The sequence below is a fragment of the Sarcophilus harrisii genome, chromosome 2 (assembly GCF_902635505.1).
Source record: "Sarcophilus harrisii chromosome 2, mSarHar1.11, whole genome shotgun sequence".
Lineage (NCBI taxonomy): Eukaryota > Metazoa > Chordata > Mammalia > Dasyuromorphia > Dasyuridae > Sarcophilus > Sarcophilus harrisii.
Window position 1 is genome coordinate 502,485,076 of NC_045427.1, and position 16,059 is coordinate 502,501,134.

Below are 16,059 nucleotides of genomic sequence, written 5' to 3' on the forward strand. Positions count from 1 at the left end.
TTTTAAAGTTCTATCATCTCAAAGCAAAATAGGTTATGAAGGTAAACAGGTATTAAAAACAAAACTGATGGTATTAAAGGAAATGTTATGACAGACTAAGGATTCCCCCTTTACTTTGTTTCCTGGGTTGGAGAGGTAATCAACTGTGTTTTTTAAAGACTCTTTTGCTCCTGAGCAGGGTCCCAGGAGTAATAAAATTACTAACTGTAGTTAGTTGTCAGTCTTTCCACAGTTTAGCTTACTTTTTAAAGAAAGTTAAGAACTTTTCCCTACCTCTCAAAAAAATACTATTTGTCATATCAGACAACTTCCTGGGAAAATAAGGAAGAAGTAAAACAAAATATTAATTAAAATAAACAAAACAACCCCAAACTAAGGACATACAAAGCTCCTCCACCCATCCAAAGTTCTTTGCATTGTCACCTATTTTCTTCTTTTTCATTTTGAATCCTGTCTATATTAGTTATTACTTATATAATAACTTACACAAGTTACTGGCTAAATCCACATTTCTGGGCCTATTTCTGCATATTTAAAAATCAAGGTTTTAAATAAACTACCTGACTTCTAAGGTCCAGACACAAAACTCAATGACTTCAAATTCCTATAAAACTTTTCAACTTGGAAGTCTCACTAGTACCTCAAAATTCGGTCTGTTAAAATTGAAATCTGCTCTTAATTATTACTTCACTATTTCTGTGAGTGGTACCATGATTTACTGAGTCTTCTACTTTTGAAACTTGGTATAATTTTTTTATTCTACTACTTCCTTTACCTCTCCTATCTAATTAGTTAGCATCTCATGTCTACTCTACCTACATAATATCTCTGGAATCTATCCCCTTCCTCCCTCCCTCCCTCTCTCCCCCCCCCGGCCCGTCCCTCTCCCTCCCTTCCCCCCTCTATATATATACACTAGTGTATATACTATATATATATATATATATACTAGTATATATATATATTTATACTAGTGTAATAGCAGTTTTTAGAGGAGGATATATCCTCCTCTAAAAACTGCTATTACACTAGTATAAAGATAGTATATACTACTTACCTGAACTAGAGCCTCTTAACCGGTCTTACCTTCATTCTTACCTTACTTCAGTCTATCCATATCACCCCATCCAGTTAAAATGACTACCAGACTATGCTCTAATAGATGAATAGTTCCACTTAACTCCACTGCTAAAAGTTTTTCAGTAGATCTACCACTTTGGTTTCTATATTACATCTCTCCCATACAACTGTCATAGCTTTCTATTTGAGCTCTCTGTGGCAGCATTCTCTTACTCCAATTCAATGTGATTTTTGTGAAGCATGGATCTGACCATGATACACACCTGTTCTTGAAAAACTCTAGTGGTTTCTCTCTTATCTCCAGAATTAAATCTAATGTTCCCTGTATGGCATTTAAAGCATTTTGTAACTTGACTTCTTATTCTTTCAGTATTATATCTTATTCCCCTTCACATAATCTATAATCTAGCTACCATGGTCTATTTGCTTGTATATCTCCCAGCTTCCTGCTTTTGTAATGCCTCTCCCCTATGCCTGGAATGCTCTTCATATCTTATCTTTTAGTTTTTTTGGTTCTATCAAGATTCAGTTCAAATCTCATCTTCTGCAGGAAACCTTTTCCTGTCTTATCTTTGAGATTATCTTCCATATAATTCCACATACAACTATATGCACTTAGTTAGTTACATTTCCTCATTCATTAGAGAAGGTAAAAACTGATTTTTCCTTTCTTTATATTGCTATGCCTTAGTGCAATGCCTGGCAGATAGTAAATGTTTAATAAGAACTAGTTAATTAAGTCATTAAATTAAAGGGGAAGGTGACAAAATAAACGGTAAGGCTATTTCTTAAATCATATTTCTATGTCATAATTGGATTTCCATTTAATGGAGAGTTGACTGTGACTCATTTGCTTATGAATTCTTGTAACCCCAAACTTAAGTTTATTAATATTTTCACATGTTCTAAATACATGCAATCTTATATTCCTACTTCTATACCTACATGCCTACCTGCTATAAATCTATTAGGTTCATGGACATGATGTAGCACTTCCAAGGTTCAAACCTTCTAAGCATAACAGCAAAAATGGAAAAATTAAGAATGAAATTATCTGAGATTAAATTAATGACTATGTAATGAGGTGACATCAACAGCCTAAGTGTGTAAATTTAATCCCAATATAAAAACTTTAATAGAATTCATTTGCTTTTTGTTGCTGCTTTTCAATTTTACTATATGAATATAAAGCTAATAAACATTTCTAATTCCTAGGGCTAAGAGTAGAACAAGAAAGAAAAAAAAATTATACCTAGTAGAAGGAAGAGGGAATAGTTGTATATATGTTATTCTTCCTCAGGTCACATAATTATAGGTTTTTAAACCTATATGTCCCTAAGGGATAGACCTTAGAAGTTACAGATCTTTAGTCTTTTCTTGTGTGCTTCTGCTTTGATTTGGAAAGTGGCAGGGGAAGTATTTCTCACAGAAATGGTTTATAGGACTGAGACAAAAAAGAAATAATGGTACCCAAAGGATAGTTGCTTATTGGTGTAAAGCAGAATACCATAACTATAAAGAGTTCAGCTCCAGTTCAAATTTCCCTTGCATACTTTGTTCTCTCTCTGTTTCTCTTTCTCTCCCTCTCTTCCCCCCTCTTTCCCCACCTCCCTTCCTCCCTCCCTCCCTCCCTCCCTCTCTCTCTCTCTCTCTCTCTCTCTCTCTCTCTATATATATATATATATATATATATATGTATCTATATCTATCTATCTATCTATCTACCTATCTATATCCATCCATCTCTCTTTTTCTTTGTACACTGAATTGATAAAGAACATTCCTTTTATAAGGACATTCCTTTATAGAGTACATATCATCTGGACAGAGACTAGAGAAAGTATTTGTTTACTATATTATGTTATGAAGATTCAATAAAGTACTGTTAGTATAGGCCAATTATTGAAATAGGTTTGCTATTTGGAATCTGCCACAATAATGGTATTTCTTATAATGGTTTTACTGCTTCTTATAAATACATGCAAAGTGATGTAAGCCCTTAACCTGAAAAGATTTGGTGGCGCTTATAATATGGTCTAGAAGATAAGAATTTTAATAAAAATTCATATTACAAGTCATAACACTAATTTTATACTTATGTATGCCAAGTGATCTTCAGGTATTAAGATGCAAAGCAACTGACTATTTGCACTGACTATTTCACTGGGCTGTTTTTAGATCAAATGAGATAATGTCATATTATATGATTCATGAAAAACATACAACAGTGTTATTTTTTTCCCATTCATAGATATAGCCTCATCACTCTATCTATAAAAATGGAATATGCTAGCAAAATATTATAGCTGGTGATAAATTCAAAATACAATTTTCCAATTCAAAATTATTTGAAAAAGAGCTTTCTCTATTATTCATCACTACTAGATCATATCCTTGGGATTATAGTATACATTAAACATAATAAAAGTTTTTATTATAAATTTAAAAATCACTAGGAAAGAAAGAAGGAAACAATTGATGGAGTGATAAAGTTGGTTTGAAAAATTAGAAATGGTATGGATAGGCAAAAAATGAGTTAAGAAAGGAAAAACACATAACTTTTAGAAACTCAGGAGAAAGAAACACAAATCAAGAAAAGGATGAGTGAGAAGCAAAGTAGGAGTGATCAGATAATGATGATAAAGCTTCTTAAGTTGCAGAATGGGGAATGAAAGAATTAAAGGGGGGGGGGAAGCCAACACCATGCATATTATTAGTATCTCAAACTGAAACAATTTTTTAGTTAAAAATGCACAAAAATACCATTATACTCTCTATGAAATTGTTTTAATTGAAGAATAAGAATTCTCAAAATACTTCAAAATGGGGGAGAGGATTCATAAGGGCATACAGATTTCAATTTCATGGCAAAATCCTCATGCACAAACGATTTAAAGAACTGAATAAATGTCATTTCTCAGAATGTTATATGTAAATTTTAGAAATATTAACATACCTTTGTGATGAATGGTGTTATGAAAACAAAAAATACATCATAGATGAGGAGGAGAACTAGAAGTATTACACAAGCCTATTGGGAAAAAAATTAGAGATTATATTTCACACATCCTAAGAAAGCATTGATAGTACTTTCAGATAATCATACATCTATATACCTATTAAAAAAACCAACCAATCTTTACACAATTGCTATTTCTAATTTTGTCCTATAAGACAAAAAAAGATTTTGTTTTTCTTTCTACTGTTTTTATTTTTTTGAATATTGCTTGTTCTTCATTCTCAAAGAGAACCATGACATTAGGGAAGTATTGCCATGACATGCAAGTGAATTGGATTTAAGTAAGGGAGGGCTATGTAAAGTCACCCACCTCACTTTAAACTCCAGAACCACCTAGGTCCAGTGGCAAGAAAGAGATCAGGAAGACTAGAGTCTAGTGGCAAGAAATAGATCAGGAAGACTGGAGATAGCTTTCATTTCTTTTAATAGCACTGATTCAAAAGAAAGTCCTTTGTTAAATTTCTCCATTTTCTACAAGGCTATTCAGTATGTATGTCATCATTCAAACAGGCAGCATGGTGTAGTAGGAAGAGTAGGAACTTAGAACTAGAAGACTTAGGTCCAAGGCTCAGCTCCCTCAGCTTGCTAAACTTCACAGTTGTGGGTCTCAGTGATCACAAATGTGAAGTGGGGAAGATGTAAGTACTTTTTATTACTTCACAGTACCAGGGTTGAGTAAGATAATATACAGCAAGTACTTTGTAACCATAAAGGTACTTTACAAATATGACATTATTTTCTTATTACTCATGCACATAATTAGTATACTTTGGATAGGACAAAAATATACTCTACCTTGAAATTGGGTAATTTCAATGTTTTAATTAGATTCAGACAGAAAGCCATTCCCAAGAGATCTTGTAAAATCCAGGCCCATCTAAAATAAGATATTAATTTCATTATTTGCAATTATTTTTAAAATGGATCCCCACAAAATAGAGAGGTCACAATGAATAATATGTCTAACAAAATCAATACAATAAACATTAAACATCCATTATCATGTGTCAAATATTTGGTAGAAAAAAATTGAACTAAAAATTAGACTGAATCCTCAGGAAATTCATAATAAGAGAAATAAGGCATATTCTTGGAGGAGAAATCTCTCTTTCAAAAGATGGAAAAGATGGAGCATATTTGAGTTAGATCTTGAGAGAATGGATGGATCTCCATTTAGGAGATGGGTGAGAAAAGCATAGTATAGAGATGGGAGAAGGGAAGAGAAAAAGAGCTGATGGTGTGTATTCTGATTTGACTTAGATGTAGAAAGAGTGAAGGGAAGTAATGGGATATAAGGCTGAAATAGTAGACCAAATTATAGAAAGAGTTATATGCTACTATAAAGGACTTTAAAAGGAAGTTAATAAAACAGTTTTTGGGTTGAGAAGTAACATGATTTGAAAATTATTGAAAGTTATACAGGAAATAAGAGTCTGGTAGCAGAAAGACAAGTCAAGAAGACATTACAATTATGCTAAGTAAAGATGGTAGTGAATTCCTGAACTAGAGTGAATGCAGTTGAATTTGAAAGGAAGGAATAAATATGAGACTGTAGAACCTAAATGAAAAAGCCTTTATAAATGACTTTATATGGGTAATAAATGACTAGAACAGGTCAAGAATGATTCAAAGTTTCTCAAAGGTGATTGGCACCATCAATGTAAGTAGACCATTTAAAGGAAAGGATAGGTTTTCTGGTGGAAATGAATTCACTGTGACCATGTTAAACTTTAGGTACCAGCAAGGTCATAGAAAAAGAGATACTTAGCAGATAACTGGAAATGAACTCAGAAGAGTTAGAATATTGGAAAAGTTATTTCCATGGAGCTGTTAAATGAAGTCATGAGAAAGTGTGAAACTATCAAGAAAGAAAAGGGAAAAAAGCTCAGGACTGAAGTCCCTGTGATATGACCACTGGGTAGCATTGTGTAACAGAGTGCTGGACTTAGACTCTGGAAAACATGGGTTCAAATACTGCTTTAGAAATTAGCTATCTGACCCTGAGCAAGTCATTTGCTCTGGATTTCAGTTACCTCATCTATAAAAGGAGTGAGTTAATGATCTCTAAGGTCCCTTCTAGCTGTATATTTATGATTTTATGATTGTTTATTGTCAACTGTTGTTCAAAAAATTAAGAAAGCAATATTTCCTATATGTAACAAAACAATGACATGGTAGAATATTAAGCATTATGATGAGAAAAGGATACAATAATGCTAAATTTGTTTTTAAAATGTTGCAAGCTTGTAGAATAACTCTCCTAAATAATAAGCTAAACATTTAGATGTATTAATTTCTATCAACTTTTAACAATGTTAATAATTCATTAAATGGCTTTTTAGCTTTATTTTTAAGCCTACATTTAAAAATGAAATCATAGTTTCAAATATTTTTGTACATTTGGATACAAGTCAATCAACTTGAGAACTATTTATTTGACATGGTTTTTCCTAAAAATTCATTTTTTAAAGACTATGATATTCCAGGATAAGTCACAAATTCCTCAGCCAAAAGACGTTTATCTGAGTGAAATATGTAACACTCTTGTCTCTAATTTAAAGTTGTAAAAATTGATCTCCCACCTGTCATCATTTCGAAATACAGCCCAAACAACAGCCAGAGATATACAAAATACTGCAAGAAAAAGAAGTCTCACTTCAAAGCTTTTACTGCCACAAGCAATCCTAAAAGAAAGAAACAAACAAAAAAACAAAGGGAGTTAATTTAGTTTGTCAAGTACTAAAACAGATTGGGGGTAGTGGCTGGGTTAGGTTGAGTAGGCTCACAATAGAGCCAAAACAAATACAAAAACAACTGTTCAGTGCTAAAGTTGCTACAATAACCACTTTTAAATAGAGCAACTGATAATAAAGTGTTTAAATGTGTGCTATTTTGAAATTTCCACTTTTTCTGTGTCTACCTTCAATAGCTAATGGAAAAATTTTATAGTTGTCCAGAAAAATTCATACCTGCATTGTCCATATGGTATTTTCCTAATTAGTGATGAAAGGCAGTTGTATAAACTCATTGAAGATGCCAAACAGAAAATTGCTATCATAACATAGACTGGAAAAAAAGAGAAATATTAAATGAAAAAAGAAATGTCAGTAAAATACTGTTACATGGCATAACATTTCTGAACACCATATTTCAAATGATTGTTTTAAAAAAAACGATTTTAAATAGATGCTCAAAGAATATCCAATTAGACTGACTAGACTGCAATGTGATGGTATCTTTGACTGAATGCTTATTTAGGGATCTGTAAGAGAAGTGGGAGAGTTACTTGTATGCCAGTAGTTGTTTGAAAACCATTCATTCTAAAATTTAAACTAACATAATCATGTGAGTTTTAATAAAATAAATCCAAGAATACTTAAGAAAGAAAAATGAATTCCTTTATTCTGCTTATTTGAAATACATAATAACGCATACCTAATAATCTAACAATATATAAATTATTTCTGCGGGTTTATATAATATTTATAGGATATAAATTGATTTACTCTGTGGCCATAGCCATGTAATACAGTACCTTTTTTAAAAGTTTTTAATATAGTTTTCAATATTTAATATACATGTGTTTTTATTTAAAATTATTTTTGTGATAAAATTACTACACTTAAAAGATTGTTTTCTTTTTTTTCATTTCTCAATACTTCAAAATGATAATTTTGCTGCATAGGCATTTTGAAGTTTCAGTGAAACTGAGACCACTTCAAGACTTATTCAAGAGAGGAGGACAAGTCTAGAGCCAGGGAAATCATCCCTATAGGGGTGATTAAACAAGAAATAATACATATAAGATGTGGATGAGACATATACAAATAAATGTAATATAGGCACATGAAAGATTAGAGTTATGAGAAATTTGAGGGAGGAAATACTTTTAGTTCAAGTTGGGTGGAGGGAGGGATCAAAGACTTAATTGAGGAAGTGGTACCTGGGCCGAGACTTTAAAGAGAAGAATCTGAACATAGTCCGAGAGACTATATTCCAGGGGTGCATGTATGTTTGAGGCAGAGGCATGGAATGGGAAGGGAAGAGGTCGGAAGGATGATGTATACAAAATGAACATAGATGGGAAAGATGAAATCAAGAAACAATCAATAGACTAGTTTGTCTGGGATACAGGATATTGGATAGGAGTAATGTTAAATAAGAAAGGAAGGTGGGAAACATATTGTAGAGGACTATGAATACCAAGTTAAGGAATTTCTAATTTATCTCAGTAGGCAATAGTGAGCCACTGGAACTGGAGAGTAAGGTCATCAGATCTACTACAGTTATTTTGGCAGCTGAGTAAACGATGGCTTAGGAAGAGAAAAAAAAGAGGCAGTAAAACAAGTATGATAGTTTTTGTGAGAGATGATGGTCTGAACTGTAGCAGTGGGCCAGGAAAAAAAAAAGAATGGATTAACATATTGACTAAATTAAAAATGCTATTAAAGAAAGCTAAAGTACAGTTGTCATAGATTGAGGGATGTTTTAGAAATATTTTCCAAAGGCAGATGAATTAAGCAAATGATTCAAGATATGAAATCTCAGGTTCTTCACCCCCATTTTAGGCTAATATTCTTTGAAGAGTGGCTTGGGAAAGGTTTTTGGGTGATCTTCATGAATGTTCTTTTTTCTCCCATTTCCCTCTTCTTGCTATTATACACTTTGGCCTTTGTTGGACAGTTACAAAAGCAGGACTGGCAAGTTTCCAAGAGGCTATACTAGAAAGAGGATTATTCTAACTTTCACCTCAGCCATCAGGGTACAAAAAATTCAAGCTATTCCACAGGCCACCAACCATATTCCTGATTATACTGTAATATGATATAATTCTCAATTTGGTATAGAGGATCTGGATTAATGATAAAAGATTAATATATAAAGATATTTTTAAAATAAAATTTAATTAATACCAACTCAAATGCCAAACCATTTTAACTCAAAAATATATGGACTACACTTTTGGAGCATTATATTTGAAATCCTTCTAATTCATGCATGAAAAAAAAAACTTAGAGCACTATTTTAAATACAATTATGTTTTAGTCTTTAGGGAAGAAAAATTAATTATACGATAGCAAGTACTTCTGCTTTGTCAAGAATTAATTCTCTTATTGAGATTACAAAGTAACATCTAAACTAACAAGGGTGGAAGAATTTTAAATTTTGACAGCATTAAAAACGAAATAAGTTAAATCAGACATCCAAGTTTTCATTAAAAAAAGTCTTTATTTAAATAAAAGAGGAAGTTCATGGAAATGGATTAGGGTAATATATACCAAAACTTTTAAAAAAGCTAATTTCTTACCTAGCCACTTGTAGAAGAAATAAAGTAAGATAATTATAACACAACAGCCAACCACAAACATTATAACTGTAAGTGGAGTAAAAGTTAAGGAGTCTTCTTTCTTTTTTATTTCTCTATCTTCAGTATTTGTCACTGCCTTCATGTCCTCCCTGCAAAATACATTTAAGAGTCTCAGTCAACCTTATTCTGTCAAACACTCACACAAATACTTAAAGAATCTTCTTCAGCAAAGGGAATTCTTGTGTGACAACACTTTCACCAATAGAGATCACATCCAGCTGAATAGATGTGTAGATTGTGAACACAAATATCATCTCCTTTATAATTTTGTCTAGAACAATTCCTGGAGAGATCAGTTGAACTGGGGTGGGATACGAAATGATAAGGGAACAAAAAAGGGACAGGACTATAGAAAAACTTGGCAGCAAAGCAGATAGAAAATAATAGTATAAACACATGAGTTTATATGAATTAAAAATAAAAATTGATTCAAGCAAGGTTCAGATAAATTCTTAAATACCATTTTACCATTAGCTTTAAAGAGATATTTAGGATTAACATTCCAAGGGCAACATAAAAAAGAAATTAACACAGTCTCTTTAAAAAAACTCCTAATGCCATCATTTGAAACACAATATTAAATGAAACACTTACTGTTCTGACCAATATCATTTTAGAAGAGGATCTGGGTCAAACTTTTGTATCTGAACAACTTGATAATATTTATGACACAAAAACTTAAATTAAGCTTATTATATTGTTATTGCTGCATAAAGTTAAAAGATTTAAAATGTTGTGATTTGAAACATCAAAATATAATTATTATTAATCAATGCAATAACATTAAAATTATTGTCTTTCCTATAGAATGCTTCTTTTCCCTTGTTAGTGTCCTCTTTAAGAGTTATTTTAATAACAATATATGAATTTTTGTTTGAGTATACTTTTTACTTTCTAAATTGTCACGTAAAGGGCAAAAATTTTTCCATTATCTTCTTTGTAGACTTTCTAAATTTAACCGTGCAATCCTATTTGAGAGCCCATATCGAAAATTAGGGTTTACGGACCTTGATGTTGGATCAGGACATCCAAATGGTGCAACCTCTATTAAAGGTTCGGTTGTTCAACGATTAAAGTCCTACATGATCTAAATTTCAGTTCCTGAACTAGAGCTGAATGAATATTAATAAGCTGATTTAGTTTAAAATAAGTTTAATATTTAGTAGTAATGATTACTAAGTCAAAAGATTAGAAACATTTTTTAAAATGATATAGCTACTCTATATTCTGTAATGTCTGTATTAAAACTTCAATTACAGATGTGTTATTTCAATCCCTGCAGTCATCCAAGTCCAATAGATTTAACTATCCTTTCTATCATTTTTGATCTATAACTATAAGTAAGATTGTGGAAAAATAATGTTCACATTCTCATTAAGAATTAGATTTTTCAAACTAAGAGTTCTGCTAAATATTGACCTATCTGTGGACACAATCCAGCTAATTAGCTAGTTAATTTCATATTTTAAGACTCAAAAAAAGTAAGTGGTCTTCATTTTTTTCTTTCTCTTTCTTCCTTGCATTCATGTCTTGCCTGTATAAAACTATATTCATTTTATTATATTTCACTTCACTGTGCTTCAGAGATAGTAGGGTGTTTTTTGTTTGGTTGGTTTTTTGCTGAGGCAATTGGGGTTAAGTGATTTGCCTAGGGTCACACAGCTAGGAAGTATTAAGTGTCTGAGACCAAATTTGAACTCAGGTCCTCCTGACTTCAGGGCTAGTGCTCTATCCACTGAGCTACCTAGCTGCCTTCCCACACCTTTTTTTTTTTTTTTTTTTTAAACAAATTCAAAGCTTCTGGTAATATTGTGTTGAACAAGACTACTGGTGCCATTTTTCTAGAAGCATGTGCTCACATCATGTCTCTGTGTCACATTTTGGTAATTCTCAAAATATTTCAAACTTTAAAATTATTATTATATCTGTTATGGTGACCTGCAATTGGTAATCTTAGTTGTTTCTATTGTAACTGTTTTGGAGTGCCACAATGCTCCTATGAAATGATGAACTTAATAAATAAGTGTCTTCTAACTATTCCACTGACCAGCCGATCCTCCATCTCTTTCCCACTTCTCTGATTTCCCTATTCCCTGAGATACAACAATACTGAAGAATATTATATAAACTTACTTGTGAAAGCAGTAACAGGATTTTATAGGATTGATTCCAATATTGTCTTTTTTTTTTTTTTTTTTTTAGTTTTTTTTTAAATTATAGATTTTTATTTATAAAACATATGCATGGGTAAATTTTCAACATTGACCCTTGCAAAGCCTTCTGTTCCAAATTATCCCCTCCTTTCCTCCATTCCCTCCCCTAGATGGCAGGTAGTCCAATACATGTTAAATATGTTAAAGTATATGTTAAATCTAATATATGTATACATATTTATGCAGTTATTTTGCTGCATTAGGAAAATCGGATCTAGAAAGAAAGGAAAAAACCTGAGAAGGAAAACAAAAATGCAAGCAAACAATAAAAGAAAGAGTGGAAATGCTATGTTGTGGTCCATACTCATTTCCCACTGTTTTCTCTCTGGAGCTGGTTCTCTTCTTTACAGAACAATTGGAACTAGTTTGTGATTCCAATATTGAAAGAAGTTCCACTATGGGAAAAATGCTATCAAGCAGCATCATATGCTATGGAGGAATCTTTTCTGAAAGGAAGAATCAATCAATTTGGCAAGTTTCATTGTTGTCTTAAAGAAATTGCCACAGCCAGTGCCCTAATAAGCCAACAGTCATCAACATGAGGCAAAACCTCTAACAGCAAATAAGATTTGTTGAAAGCTGAGATGATAGTTAACAATTGTTTTTAGCAACAAAATACTTTTTAATTCAACTATGTACATTTCTTTAGACATAATACTACTGCACTAATAATGTACAATTACTACAGTACAGTAAAAATGTAATTTTTGTATATACTGAGAAACCAAAAAGTTTGTGACTTATTTTACTGTGGTGATCTGGACCAAAAATCACAACATCTCCACAGGATGCCTGCATACAAGAACCTCAGTCAATGTTTTTGTTTGTTTATTTGTTTTATTTTTGGACAAGCATTCATACAAATACTTGTGTTTGAGTCTATTATGAATTCTATGAATTGAAGAATCTATGATGATTCTTGGTATGGGGACTCCCTCATCCTCACCTAATAATAAGACAATAGAGAATTATTGCCATAAAAATTGGATCTAGTTGAAAAAAGTCTGGACTTCAAAGGACAGTTCTGAAAACAATATACCATTTCACCTACTTTTAAAGAAAGAAACAAAACATATTTTGAAACTTAGTAAAAAAACTAGAACTGTTGTATGACAGTGGATAGTTTCTGGACTTGGGAGTCAGAAAAACTGATTCAAAGATCAAGTTCTGAAATTTATTAGCTTGTGATCATGGGCAAATCATTTAACATCTCTAACTCTATAGCAGGCCTTCTAAGAATATAAGTTTGATACAGTAGTCATCTGTGTCCAGATAAGGTGTTCTAACACAGAAAAAAATAAAAATTCTTTAATGTATTAATATAAATTATAATCAAATCCCTTTTTTATAAAAAAATTATCTCATAAAGGTAGGTGAGTCTAAACTTGTCATTAACCATATCAACAAAGAGAATATTTTAAAAGCATGTCAGAATAGAATATGTTAAAGTGGAACATTATCAACAAGAATTTTCAATTAAGCTTTGTATCTTTATCTTGGGGAAAGGCAAAAAAGAATTAGATTCCAGAGCAAAACAGCCGAAACACAGCAAAGAACATTCATATCAAGACTTTAAAACAATAACCATCATCTAAATCTATATTCAGAGAATGTCCTGGAATCAGTATGCATTCAGTTTAAGATGCTATGCATTCTGGCTCTAAGTACTGGGTTTAGAATGAAAACTGTCATGTAATACAGTATTCTGAATGATTAGACATATTAGTGGGATTTAATATTTCCTTCACTATCATGGAGAAAGCTTAGACTCATTGTTACCTTTGTTTGGTACCAACTTTACCATGACTTTTACTATCTGTTCAAATATGATTCCTTCAGTACAAGGTCTTGGCATTTCAATACGTGAGAAAGCAGACTTGAAATTTGCTCATGACCTTTTTGAGGCCACTTTGGGAACTGTACAAAAGAACTGTCACAAGAGGTGAACTTGGAAAAAAAACACATTTTATTTATCTTTCAGTTCTTCCAAAGTTGAAAATATTAAGTCCTATTGCTAAAGAGGAAAAAACAAAACAGAAGCCTCTCTCTCCCTCTTAAAGTCACAAGATACAGAAAGATGTTTTTCTGGGAAGGATAAATACAGAAGCCTCGGAGGGAATATGGCCAGCAAAAACCTCTCCCAAAAATTTAAAAGCATAAAAAACATAAAAGAAAAAAAAAACCCAAACTGATCAACAGTAACTCTGATAAATATAGGACAATGCAGGATAAGTAAAAATGAAGAACAGTGAAGAAAACTCTTCAAAAAAAAGTCACTTAACCCTAATTGCCTCCAAAAAAAAAGAAAAAAAAGGAAAAAAAGAAAAAGTTATATACAACTGAAATGACTGAATAATTGAATGGTAGGTAGAAATTAAAAAGAGTTTTAAGATGTTTGGAAAGGGTTATGTGTTAGCTTAATAAAAAAAAAGAAGTCAACCCTCTGATATTGTTCACAGTAAAGAAGAATTTTAAAAGTCATTTTTAAAAAATGAACATTTGCAAAAAAAATACATTTACAGTACTGTCTAGATACAAATGCCTTCAATAAGGTTTTAGGTATTTATTTTCATTATTTTAGTAAACTTGACACAGGATGGTTTTTTGGAGAGGAAGAAGAAATTTATGTTCTGCAATCTTTGTCTTAATGCTACATTTTAAATTGCAATTCACCTATAAATTATGAAAAATACAATAAAACCCAAAACCAAACTTGTCTTAAATCAGCTATACATATTGTCAACTGTCCAAAGAGAATAAGAATATTTTTTCTATATCAACTTAATGTTAAAAGAATTATGCTTGAGGATATGTGATCTATTTATAATAGTCTTGAATTCTCTATCTTGAAGTATTCATGTGGAATCTGTGATCTTTTGCTTTCATTTCCTAAAGTAACTAAATATTTTCTATTTGACAGAACAATCTATTTTGATCTGGCTCTCAAAACCTTTTTTTTTTTTTTTTTTTTGCAATTTACCAGACCCCTTGCTAAATAATATGCTGAATAACATTTACATGCTACATTATAATCTTTTTACAGTTTATATTTCTATTTTCTAAGAAAATCTTATACTTGGTCAACCAACCAATCAACAAGCATTTTTTATCTATTATGTGCCAAGCACTAGGCATAAAAAGACAAAAATGAAAGTCTCTTTTCAAAATTAGTTCCCCAATTCTACTTGGGGAAACAACATGTATGCATATGCATATATATATATAAACTTTTAAAAGATAATTTGGGGGTAGAAGTACTAATACTTGGGTAGGAGACAATAAGAAAGGATTCATATAGAAAGGGCTCATGTGGGTGGCATTTGAATGGAACTGTGAAGGAAATTAAGTATTCAAAGAGCTTGCAAAAGTGAATTATATTACAAAAATGGGGGACAGGTTATGTAAAAGCCACATAGAAAAAATGGAATGTCATTTGTGAGGAAGAGCAAGGTAACAGAGTATGTGAAGTTGGAAAGGCAAGTTACGGAATGTGAAGGGCTGTAAATGGCAAACATTGGTATATGCATTTGTTCTCACAAGTAATAGAGAGCAGCTGTAGATTACTGAGTAGTGATATGACATAGGCAGACATGCTTTAAGAATATCACTTTGCAATGTCTACCTCTCCCTGCTTTGGGTACACCTACATTTTTGCACGTGATTTTCTTTTCTTATATTAGGCCTTCTTTACTCTTTTCCTAATTCTAAAAATCTATGTACTTACTTTGATCACATTGTAAAAAGCTATTGTCTTCAATAGAGATACAAAGTTTGCCCCCCTATGTCTTTATATACTTGAAAACCTGTCATTGTATTCCTCATGATGGTTTTATTTTTATGTTTTGTAGAAGTATCCTGGTAATTATGTATCTTAAGGTTCTTTGTGATATGTATTCTGATTAAGTTCCTGAAAAGCTTAGTTAGAGTTCTTTAATTTGGGGAGCAAAGATTGAACATAAGCTTTTAAGTGTGACATATTCTAGTACGTTTCTGAGACAGAGGAAAAAAACAAAGTGACTTTTAAAGTGACTAAAAGTGTACAATAAAAATCTGTGAAGCAGCAATTTCACTAGAACAATAATTATTTCAAACATTCTCAAAAACAGCCTATAAAAAGGATGGCTGATATCAAAGAGCTTCATAATCAAATAAGATGATTGAATATTGTGGAATATGCAAAACATAAAACTAAATGAATAATATTTTAAAGTCAAGATAATAAATTAAAATGCTAACGCAACATCCCTAAATGTTATATGTTACATGTTACATAAAAATTTCTAATTCTTTCACATGAGTTTTATTTTTGGGCAAGAAGAGAAAACCATTCATATGTACATGAGCAGATGTGATTAAAAAATTATCTTAATGCTCTTTCC

General features: G+C 31.6%; 1 protein-coding gene across 2 annotated transcripts in view; it reads right to left on the reverse strand.

Annotated features, from left to right (window-relative positions):
* Positions 1-16,059, reverse strand: part of SPPL2A (signal peptide peptidase like 2A) — a 47,890-nt gene that overhangs the window by 12,793 nt on the left and 19,038 nt on the right. For both annotated transcript variants that reach the window (XM_031955193.1, XM_031955194.1), the window contains exons 6-10: positions 9,408-9,556; positions 7,069-7,165; positions 6,682-6,783; positions 4,895-4,976; positions 4,037-4,111 (exon numbers count right to left, since the gene is read on the reverse strand). In XM_031955193.1, the coding sequence (XP_031811053.1) occupies positions 4,037-4,111; positions 4,895-4,976; positions 6,682-6,783; positions 7,069-7,165; positions 9,408-9,556 (505 nt within the window). The remainder of the gene's footprint in view (positions 1-4,036; positions 4,112-4,894; positions 4,977-6,681; positions 6,784-7,068; positions 7,166-9,407; positions 9,557-16,059) is intronic.